Genomic DNA, 12,011 nt, shown 5'->3' with positions numbered 1-12,011 from the left:
GGGCTGCTTGGTGCAGTTTTGCTGGAATCCCTGTTTTCTTTGCCAGCAGTGCTTAAATGCTGAGCTGTGTATAACCCTGCCGACTGATTGGCCGATTTCTGTATATACTGTGCATTGTCAGCAAGCTTCCAATCAGTGGTAGGGGTGGAGTTACACAGATTGGCCTGACTGGCCTGCATGTGACACCTAGTCCTGCAGTGATAATCTCCTGCTGATACAATCAGTGTTTTATTAATACTACAGCAAACTACTGCGCAAGTGACATCACTTGAATCAGGCTCTCTGCTCCTACATTATACTGCTCTCACATTGTATAGCAAAAACCTGCTGACAGATTCCCTTTAATGGTATGTGGTGGATGGTAGCTCGAAGCAATGTGTTGGCTGCGGTTTCTTTTCTATACATAATATCCCAAAATGTTCCCAGAAGATTACAATTATTTTGAAATAGGAGATAAATATTGGAAAGGACGATACATCACCCATCCAAAATGTCGTCTATGTATCTGCCGTTCCAGCAAATATGAGAAGCAAAAGAATTGTTATAAAGAGAAAATAAACATATCCTCCCCTAACATAAATACAGATTAGCTGAAGTGGGGGAGATCTTTGCCCCCATTAATGCCCCTCAAACCTGTAATTAAAAATCCCCCTCAAGCAAGCAGCAATTGTGCATCATAAAATGTTAAGTATCAGTGATTAGATATTTGTATAGTTCGAGTGTAATCCCGATTCTCACGTTTATCCTGCCATTTCTTTGCCTGCAAGATCTCTATAAAGCAGCACATTAAGCAGTCTGACCATTCGTGTTGTGGCGTGTAAATGAGGCCAAAACGGGCCAATGCTTCCCGAGTGTTACACAGGGGCTTTTATAGAGCACGGATACATTGCATTAATTATGTAGTTAACTGTTCATTTTCATTATAAAGACAGTGCAGAGATTAATTCAGCCACTTTATCTTTCCCTGCGCGCTCCGCTTCCATTTGGATGGAGAAGTTAATGTGTTGCGGGAGATCATTTCACTGGTGTACAACTTGTCCCCAGACTGAACAGGAAGCAGCAAAGTAAAGCTCTGCGCTCTCCCTGGGCAGCTGTTAAGTAGACCGGTAGGAAACGGGGGTTATTTCTGCATTAGTCTAGGAAGCGCCGTACTCTGCAGACATCTGTTTTCTGAGTGTTTCACCAGGAATAATACATGGATCTAAATGATTTCACAGACCGGCCCTCCATGGTGAGCCGCAGTCCACGCTGCTCTTTCTCTGATTAATTATTTCACTTTTATCCCCCCCAGACAAAAGGAGTGGTCAGCACAGCGGTATCTGCGGCCGTGCAGGCAGCCCGGGGACGTGGACGAGTGGCATTGACACGGGGAACCTTTGTGGGCGCTGCAGCTGCTCCTGGTTACATTACTCCAGGTATACAGTCTATTTCAAAATGAATCTTAATTGGCCATACGCATCAAATTAAGGCATTTTGGAGAGATGCAATTAACTATTGAATGTGTATCAGTACAGCCCGACCAGATCTTGATGTCTATTGTCAGAGAAAGCAAGGATGGGGCATGTTGGACTTCCATATGCCCAATCGATTATCTGTCTTTCTAACACTGTGGAGCCACCAACAGATCATGTTCCCAGGATTTCCTTTGTATTGTATAGATGATGGCATTATGTCCTCCAATACTGAGGAAATCCTGGAAATATAATGTTTCACTGCGCCCTTGATCACCATTTTACATATTGATTTAATATTAGTGAAAAAGTTGTACAACTCTGTAATTACATTACTTGTTCCTGAGTTACAGTCAGCATTATACGGCAGAGCTGAACTCATAGTTCTGCTGGTTGCAATTCATCTACAGCATTGGCCTATTAGCTCAGGTGTATGTATATTTTTATAAGATGTGTGTATGTGTATATATATATATATATATATATATATATATATATATATATATATATATATATATATATATATATATACACATATACTGAAGGCACAATGCAAAAGTATACAGGCCTCACCCGCACTGTAGAGTGTACAGGTGTGTGATAGCCTTGTATCTCCACGCTGACGCTTTGTAACTGCAGCTCTGCACTATACTGCTGGCTGTGACTGATCGGTGCAAAATACATGATGCCAGGTATTTTTATATTTTGGGCCCCGGGTCATGAAGGCGTTGTCTCCAGTTTTCTGGCACAAAATGCCTTCATAGGTCGTACAAAAATTTCACAACTCAAAGGTTGCATGAATATTTTGTAACGTGGTGTTTTTCTGCTAGTCTATGTCATCAAGCGGCGTGCACTTCTTATTTGGACGCATCTTACGTCGTTGATTCCGATCATTAACACTGGCAAGTGAAATGCCATAATTAATGAATCGCGCCCTTAATGTGTTTTTGAGCCTCGTCCTTCCAATGGCAAGGTACTGATCACAGGGACCCCAGTATTTCTAACAGACATGGGCGTTCTATATAGTCCTCTCTATAGCTGGGAGAGATGATTTGCAGGACGCCGCTCCATCGCCAGGTCAGTAATGTGTGACTGCAGGACAGAAGACCTGTTAATGTCCTCATCTGCCGGGGTTCCCTGCTCTTATTGATCAGCCGGGCTGGTGCGCCATCATCACTGCAGTGGGACGTACACACATCGCACCAGCCCATCTCATCAACACAAGAGCTGGGAGGCAAGGAGATTCGCAGGAGTCCCGTGCAGCGATCACTGACCTGGCTGATGGACCGGAGTCCTGCTAATCGATGCTAATTGATTCTCCTATGTCTACTCCACACTGATGTAACCCTATATACATGGAATAGGATATTCAGGACTTTGTTTGTCTTTTTAGGTTACGCAGCCCCCTATGGATACAGCGCTGCTGCACCTGCTTATGGTATGTACACTTATGTGCTGCGGCATCCAATATTCTCACAATCCAAGGTATAAGTTAAAGCAAGAGAACATAAACTAATATGTACAATTTACTTCCAGTTGGTGTGAATCAATTCGCAGGACTCTGTCCATCGGCCATGTGAGCAATCTGTGGTTGCTGGCCGTGAGCCCTGAGTACTGCATCCTACCTCCTGGTGACTCTTCTTGTGGTTAGCCGGCTATGTCACATGGACATCACACCACAACTAGGACATAGCCCCAGGCCGGCTAGTCACAAGAGAAGCTCGGGATGCTGTCCGGTAAGAGCCAGCTCTCAGGGCTCCCGTCCAGCAGTCAGAGATCACGGATGTGGCCAATGGACCAGGTTCTGCAAATCCATTTGCACCAATCGGTAACACAGAAATGAAATGTTCTGTTTTATTCCTTATGTGAGGACCGTGATGGCTCTAGCCTCTTCTGAGTTCCTTTGCCAGCTCTCCTCACCCGTCTTGTACTCACCTCCAAGAGACGCCTATGGGCACAGTACTAATGTGGGGTTTATGCTAAATGGAGGGCACCATTGGGGGATGAATTAAACGACTGCAGCATCCACTAATGTCTATATGTGGGACACGCTTGGTGGGGAAGAAGCAGAATTTGCTGAGGAGTACAACCAAAGGGGTGCAGGTTTGGACACAACATCGAAGAAAGGCAAACCATTCTGTAACATGGTCTTGTTATTGTGACACAGAACAGTTTGCGTCAGCAGTCCTGGTCCTCACATAAAGAGATGAAAGAAAACTGAAATTTTAATGGTACGCAAATTAAATTCTTTTGCAAAGTTGTAAGTTGTCACCAAAGGTCCTTACACAATCCTAACCTTGGAATAGAAATGCTGGGGTCACCTAAGAGAGAGTGGGCAATTGCCACCATCATCACCCCCTAACTATAACTAGGGCTAACGCCAAGAATCCTATAAAATCATGCTAGGACTCATTTATGGGGTAGGTCTTATTTTGGGGAAACGAGGCAGATACAGAGCAGTGCAAGGAAAGAGCATGTGGCCTCTCTTGTGCCCTTGCTCTCTGCTTAGTAGATGGGGGGGTTTCTCTTAGGCCTCATTCAGACGAGCGTATAACGTGGCCGAGTCCTCTCTGATGTTTTATCGGACAGCACTTTGCCCAATGTTATACTATGGAGCAGTTCAGATCTGCGATTATTTTCTCCTGCATGCTGCGAGTGGCTCTAGTAATCAGATCAAGCACATCCATACAAGTCTATGGGTGCTTGTGAACCATTGAAGTGTACCCTGATGTCATCTGAGTGCAGTCCGATGTACGCGCACAGACAATGGAGAAGATGGAGACATTAAGTTCTCCCTCTTGCCTGTGATACAATTCTCTCAGCCGAGAGAATCTGATCACAGTAAGATGATTCTCAAGAGTTTGATCCAAGTGTCATTAATATGATCGGCTCATTTAGAGCTATCATTATTATACAGGTGATTACCGGTGCCGTCGGGAACAAGTTCACATATAATATACTGAAAAGTATGTGTTTATGTCTGCACAGAAAAACTAGAAATTCTGCTATTTGTGTGGACTGTTACTCTGTAACACCATGCTGTGTCCTCGCTTTTCAGCGCCGGCTTCTCCGGTTAACACTCCACTTTTTGCATTTCTCTTGCTGTGTTGCATAAACACTTGTTTTTGCCATAGCCCGGCGGTGCCAGTACACACCGCGGGGAGACTGCACCCCTCGGTTTGCCATTATTCCCATGTACAATAGCATAGAACAATAGCCATACGAAGAAGAATAATGACATTTTGTCTTTTGATGAGGCTGCGGCCTGGATGTACACGGAACAGTTCTTGTATCTGCTGCCCAGTCAATATAGTGTTGTCACCAATTATTTTCTAGAATATCGTAAAGAATGAACATTGGGAGCGCAAGTCCGTCCTGCAGGATGTGTTATATATGGTTATACATACAGGCAGTGGAATATCAAAAATTGATGTGAAAAGGCTCTTGTAGAGGAGCAGTCTTCTCAAACAACCTCTAAGACCGCGTGCCCGCAGTAATAATAGCGTTCTGCATTATACAGTACAACCACAGTGGATGGGAGTAATAGGAATCCCATGCCCATTGTGCTTTTTTATGGTGCGTAAAATCACCTACGGTGCAGGTTCCGAGCCGTAGCATGTGAATTTCTCTTGCAGGAACGCTCAGTCTTTTGTGCAGAATTTCCCCATAAACTTGCTTGAGATCCTGAAAATCCGCAGTTGTAACACGTGTTTTTCTTAAGCGCATTTAATCAGGCATTTTTAGCCTAGTTTAACTTAATAAATACATTTTAAAAAATGATGTGGGCCCCCTCTATTGTTGATAACCAGTCAAGGTAAAGCAGACAGCTTGGGGCCGATATTATCAGGCTGGGAAGGTCCTTTGTTATTGAGCCTTTCCCAGCCTAAAAATTCCAGCCTACAGCTGCCCCAGAATTGGCACATCACATTAGATACACCAACTGCCACCGCACCAGGGCAATCGGGGTAATGGTATTGGGGATGGTGACAGCTGTGATTTGTCAACAAACACAGCTACCATTAAGCCCTGGGGTTAGTAATAGACATTTCTATCAGACTCTCCCATTACTAACCTGGTAATTACAAAAATAAAAACACACAAGAAAAAACACTATTTGAATAAAGACGCCACCACACTATCCCTCGTTCACCAATTTATTGAAAAAAATATATATCCCATGCAGGTCCGCCGTAATCCTCCAAATCCTAAGTAGTCCAGAAATGTAAACCTGAAAGACAGAAATAAAAACAAGAGACTGTTCCTCGTTCACCAATTTATTAACAAAAAAGTTCCCACGAAGCTCCGATGTAGTCTACGTTCGTTGCCTCTGGCACCTGTGAATAGCAGTGTGGTGACTGCTATTCACAGGTGCCGGGTACTGACAGCAACACATCATCGTCGCTGGCTCTTGCAGTGCTCAGCAAGACCTGGCGGCTCTGATGACGTCACTACCCGGCGCCTGTGAATAGTGGACACACTACTGCTATTCTTATACATGGAGACAGATTCGGGGAACATGGGCTACATCGGAACTTCGTGGGAACATTTTGGGTAATAAATTGATGAATGAGTTAGTGTCTCTTGTTTTTATTTCTGTATTTTTAGGTATTTCAGTTTACCCTTTTTTGGGCTACATCGTATTTGGTAGATTACTTCGGACCATCATGGGATATTTTTTTGTTTGTTTTTAAAGTAAATTGGTAAATGAGAGATAGTGTTGGACTCTTTATTTGAATATTTTTTCCCTGTGTTTTTTAATTTTTTGTTACCTGGTTAGTAATGGGGGTGTCTGATAGACGCATCTCTATTACTAACCCTGTGGCCTAATGACAGCTGTGTTTTTTGCCAAATCACAGCTGTCATCAACCCCAACTACCATTAACGTTATTGCCACTGTAATCAGAAAGAGTCGGGCAAACCGCCAGAATTGGCACATCTAATGTGATGCTCAATTTCTGGGGTGGCTGATTGCTGTTATTTTTAGGCGGGGGGGGGGGGGCAATAGCCATGGACTTTCCCACCCTATCATCCTGCAGCTGTCTGCTTTATTTTGGCTGGTTATCAAAAATAGGGGGGAGCACATTTTCTTTTTTTTTTGTAATTAGGTTAATACATATACAGTAAACTACACACTCAGCACTGATCTCATGGACATCTCTCTAGCTATATCTTTGCACATCTAATCTATCCAACCAAAGCGAGACAAATGCGCAAAGAAAAACGCAAGTTACCTGAGGTTCGGGATTCCTGCAGAAATTCAGCTGCTTGAAAGCCCGCCACTGATCGTGGGCACGTACCCAAATATATGGAGGTGTTATCTATCATTGTAATCCTGCCTCTGATGATAACAAAACTGCTGAAAAAGATAGGAACTTATAGTCTAAAATAGCCCCAGTGATCATTGGGAATTTATTTTTCATACCTATTGTGATATTAAAAAACACATTTAATCGATGTCATTTTCTGATTACACTTTTCTTTTAAACGTATTTTCAACTAAGTTTCTTTACAAATTTTGCACCATTTGGCGCTTTGCTTCCCTGCAAATGTATTGGCTGCAATATAAGTTAAGTGGGACTCAGTGTGTGAGCTCAGCTCTGATGGGTGATCATAAATCAGCAGAGAGGAGATACAAGCTCTCCAACACAAAGATGAGCTAAAATCAGCTGGGAGGAAAAAGAGGAGAGTTACAAAGTCCTGACTGTGGTACGGTGAGGCCGGTGTACTTACTGTGATATTATTTATTTTCAGGTATCCCCAAGAGGATGGTTCTATTACCAGTTATGAAGTTTCCAGCATATCCAGTTCCCCACTACTCCTTTTTTTAACACACACACATTGGACCAGACAGTGTCCAGAATGTCGGAGATGGAGCATATTTTATTTGACGGTGGGATTTTTCTTTGTAAAGACCCTTTTTTTCCTACTTTTTTATTTTAACAAAAAAAGAAAAACAAACATAAAAAAAAGCAAAATTTAGTTCTTTAAAACTTGAAGAAAATTGTACTGTGAAATGTTACCTCATTTACAGATAACTTAACTCTTTTACTGCCAATAGGCACAGCCATGTATAGAAAGTCTTATCTGGCCACAGAGGTAGGAAGCCTCCGGTCCTAGGGGAGATGTAGATGATGAAATACAGAACTTTTAAATGAAGACAGAGACTGTAATATTAATAAATACATTTGTGAAGGATGTATGATATTAAACTGATAATAAATTAAATGTTTTGTCCTAAAGTTGTACAGAATCACCGGCTTTTTTATCTTTTTTTGGGGGGTCAAATGGAAATGGTACGAAAAAACAGAGGCGTAAATAATTATACATTATTAAATATATATTATATCTTTTGCTGGCATAGAATAATTTATTTTATGTTATCTTTATGTGAGACATGTAATGACTGACAGTCCACTTTCCTGATCTACATGTCTCACACTATTAGCACCCCCCTTTCATTTGCAATAAGCTCTGGAGGCAGATCCTCAGGGAGATCTATGTTAAGCCCAGAGATCCTAATGGCTCATTTAAGAAAATGTGGATTTTCCTGGAATAAGACATCAGATCACAGATATCAATATATCATTTTATTCAGCTTCCTATGACCTACATGCCCATATAGACGGCTCATAAGGGCTGATCCTGCTGACAGATTCCCTTAAAAAAAAAAAGAAGGGAAGAACAAACATTATCCTCCTTAGACCTGCTAACAGGTCCTCTTTAAGGAGGAGGGAGAGGCATTTTTACTATAGGGCAGTTGCACATGTAATCACTCCCTGCTCTGAATCAGAGCATTTGATGCCCCAGTGACTTGGACGTTTCCTGATAACTTGAGAGTTTTAGTCTATTTAGTTCTGGTAGATAAGTGATGTGCGCTAGAGATGAGTAAAACACCTTGCACTTCCCTGGTACGGCATCACATTAAGTACTCTAGGCTAGCCCGACCAAAGCATTGCAAACTTTCTTAGGTTACACTTGAATGGACGTGCATGGGATGTCACCATTCGAATACCAACCATGTAAGCACATATTCCCAGATACAGCTCTTTCTCCTTTACCTTAGCTGGAAGTACCACCACAATAATCAATTCCCTGCCAGTAAAGTCTGAAGTTTCTTTGTGTGTGCAGTCACAGTCCGTTTGAGGTTACACCAGGATTCAGTACACCAGTCATCACACACATTAAAGTTACAGGGACATTTGCATATAATTATAATATGTAAATGACAAGACGTTTTAGTGTGGGGGGTACATAAACAAAGTTGTCTTATTACTTCGTACAAGTCCTCACTTCTCTCTACCTAGGTGAAGCCTTCAGAAAGCAGCTCCATAGAACAGGTTACACCGATATTCTAACTATTCAATGGCAAACTCAAGGATGATCATGGAGACGGTGCCCTGATTCTCTCGTGAAGAAATCTTGTTTTTTCCATGTCTGCCTTGTAAACCTTTAATGTACCATATGTTCTATGAAGGAGAAGGCAAGAATAAAACCTGTGTCCATATAAAAAAAATCATCATTGTATAGGAGACAAGACCGAGCTGGGTCTTTGGAATTCTTTATCGGTAAATTACCTTTTCCAGGAATTCTGTCGGCACAAGCGATGCACTGTGTTCTTCATCTTCCTAGGATCCCTGGACCATGCACCTCCTCATCAGGCCTAGAAGAGTGATTTAAAAGGTGTTTCCAGTCTCATTACACTCATTCTCTCTCATCCTACTGTGATGGTGTGATATGCTATGTGGGTATCATTTTTGTGTATATTTCTATTTTACTTATTTTCATGGGGTTCTCTTGTAGGATGAGTTGTTATTTGCCATCTGATATTCTCCCCACAGTTCTGTATTGTTATCTCTCCACAGGGTCAGTGAATAATGTTGTTTGCTAATATGCTAATGACATGTTGACCTAGCTTGTTGAAACAATGAGCCCCTGAGACCTTCCCCCTCCTGACCTGTGAATGAGGAGGGAAATTTGTAAGGGTAGGTGCACACTTTCAGGATTTTTTGCGTTTTTTTCACATTTTTTCGCTATAAAAATGCGAAAAAAACGCTTACATATGCCTCCAATTATTTTCAGTGTATTCCGTATATCTTGTGCAAATGTTGCATTTTTTTCCGCGAAAAAATCGCATCGCAGAAAAAAAAGCAACATGTTCATTAAATTTGCGGAATCGCTGGGATTCCGCACAACTAGGAATGCATTGATCTCCTTACTTCCCGCATGGGGCTATGCCCACCATGCAGGAAGTAAGCAGATCATGTGCTGTTGGTACCCAGGGTGGAGGAGAGGAGACTCTCCTCCACGGACTGGGCACCGTATAATTGGCAAAAAAAAAAGAATTAAAATAAAAAATAGTGATATACTCACCTTCGATGGCCCCCACAGTCTTCCCGCCTCTCATCGGTGCATGCTCTCTCTTCCGTTCCTATAGATGCTCTGTGTGAAGGACCTGCGATGACGTCGCGGTCATGTGACCGTGACGTCGCGGTCATGTGACCGTGACGTCGCGGTCATGTGACCGCGATGTCATCACAGGTCCTACACACAAACCAACAGCTGAGGAGATCGGGGGCTATCAGATGGTGAGTATAACCTTTTTTTTATTATTTTTAACATTATATCTTTTTACTATTGATGCTGCATAGGCTCAATCTATAGTAAAAAGTTGGTCACACTTGTCACGCACTATGTTTGACAAGTGTGACCAACCTGTCAATCAGTTTTCCAAGCGATGCTACAGATCGCTTGGAAAACTTTAACATTCTGCAAGCTAATCACGCTTGCAAAATGCTAAAAAAAAAGCGCGAAAAGAAGCATGTGGATTTCTTGCAGAAAATTTCCGGTCTTCTTCAGGAAATTTCTGCAAGAAATCCTGATGTGTGCACATACCCTAAATATCAGGGAGGTGAGACATAAATCAGATCCTGTGTGGAACCATGATGTGAAGACAGCACGTCAGAGAGAGAAAGAAGGGAATATGGACTGTTATCCTCTGTGCTGGATTGTTGGACTTTTATGCTGTTACTGATCTGCATTCGTGTTCTGGAATATTTTATCCTTTGTGTGGTGGATCGTATATGGACCTTTCGTACTTTTGCTCAAATAAAGGTCTTGGGATTGTTCACTCTTCGCTGGCTCTGTTAATTATGTGATACCGGAGAAGGACCCCGTGACACCTACTATGGCTGAAAAAGGACCTTGCCATTTTTGCACACAAAGTGGCTGAAGGCTCTGAATAAAATATTGTTTCTTTCTCACCTGTTGTAAAGTTTATAGGTAATATGTTTACATGCTAATTTCCACTATAACTACAGGGGTCTTAGCAGAGAATCTCAGTTTTTTTTCCTGCATGATGTTAACCAATCATAAGCAGGCAGCATCATACAGGGGAAAATGAAAAACACTGCCAAGGAAATCAGAACTGGCTTTCTCAATGAAATTTCTCAGAGCTGTGTATCTGGGATAGATGCTGATCGGCGTATGTAATGACACACGGGTCTGCTCTCCTCCCCCTGCACTGTCACTACTGTGAGATGAGAGCTGCAGAGTATCACATACATTGCCATGCATCCATTCCAGATATCATGGCATTATTCCCCTGCAAGCGGTGTATGTAAGGTCATTACATAGCAGCGGTCCTCTCCCTGCACTTTTAATCATAGTGAGATCTATGTGATCTGGTTAAACACGTCTTACCACATCACACAGAGAAAGCGGGGTCTGACCTCCTCTGGGTGAGTTTTCTTCCTCCCACCCTAGTATGACCCTGCTTCTTATGACTGGGCAACGTCCTGCTGGAGAGAAATTAAACACCCCCGAAGAAAAATCAGTTAATACCTCTTGGTGGTGGTGGAAATGAGCATATAAACTTTACACACCAATATAAAATATCTACGTTTTGATCAGATCTTCAGCCACTTCATGATGTGACCAGTTCATCATGTAAATATTGGCGAAAGATCCTCTTTTATGTCAATGACCACCTAAGAACATACATATTTTACCGATTGGGTTTGCAATTTCCTAAAATATATTGTTTTTAACATTTGTAGTCCTTTCCTTTAGATTTAACCACGCACCTCATCTCCTGCACATCTGGAAACGCTCCATGAACAGATCGTCTGTATATTCATCCAGCATGTTATCGACATTATCCTGTACATCCAGCATAATAAACCTATAGTATGCTCTGACCGGTGTTGTGCCGGTTCAACCAGCCATATAATTTGGGGTATTTAAGTGGAACATTTGTGGTTCGTCATTACACATACAATTACCAGGAAATGTATAGAGTTACAGATGTGACACTGCAGGGCACGGGAACATCTGGCAAACCCCTCCGCTCGCATCTGTTCACTGCATTAAAATACTGGGTTCTGGTAATCAATACTATGGATCATGTGCATAAAACATTCATTACCTAGGGCAGGAGTCTACGGTGTGGCTTTTGTCTATATTCTGGAGTAGGGGGTTGATGTTTTGAAAGCTCAGGGAAAACAGACTCATCCTCGCTGTGCGGCTCGCTGACTTCCATAATGTCTTAATTACACACAGTAG

At 42.3% G+C, this 12,011-nt stretch overlaps 1 protein-coding gene across 5 annotated transcripts in view; it reads left to right on the top strand.

Moving 5' to 3' along the window:
* Positions 1 to 7,701, top strand: part of STRBP (spermatid perinuclear RNA binding protein) — a 143,105-nt gene extending 135,404 nt beyond the window's left edge. For all 5 annotated transcript variants that reach the window (XM_077283519.1, XM_077283521.1, XM_077283517.1 and 2 more), the window contains 3 exons: positions 1,292 to 1,415; positions 2,845 to 2,889; positions 7,203 to 7,701. In XM_077283519.1, coding sequence (XP_077139634.1) covers positions 1,292 to 1,415; positions 2,845 to 2,889; positions 7,203 to 7,279 — 246 coding nt within the window. In that variant the 3' untranslated portion in view covers positions 7,280 to 7,701. The remainder of the gene's footprint in view (positions 1 to 1,291; positions 1,416 to 2,844; positions 2,890 to 7,202) is intronic.
* Positions 7,702 to 12,011: the final 4,310 nt, after the last annotated feature.

The sequence above is a fragment of the Ranitomeya variabilis genome, chromosome 2 (genome assembly GCF_051348905.1).
Source record: "Ranitomeya variabilis isolate aRanVar5 chromosome 2, aRanVar5.hap1, whole genome shotgun sequence".
Classification (NCBI taxonomy): domain Eukaryota; kingdom Metazoa; phylum Chordata; class Amphibia; order Anura; family Dendrobatidae; genus Ranitomeya; species Ranitomeya variabilis.
This window is presented reverse-complemented; position numbering and strand designations above follow the sequence as displayed.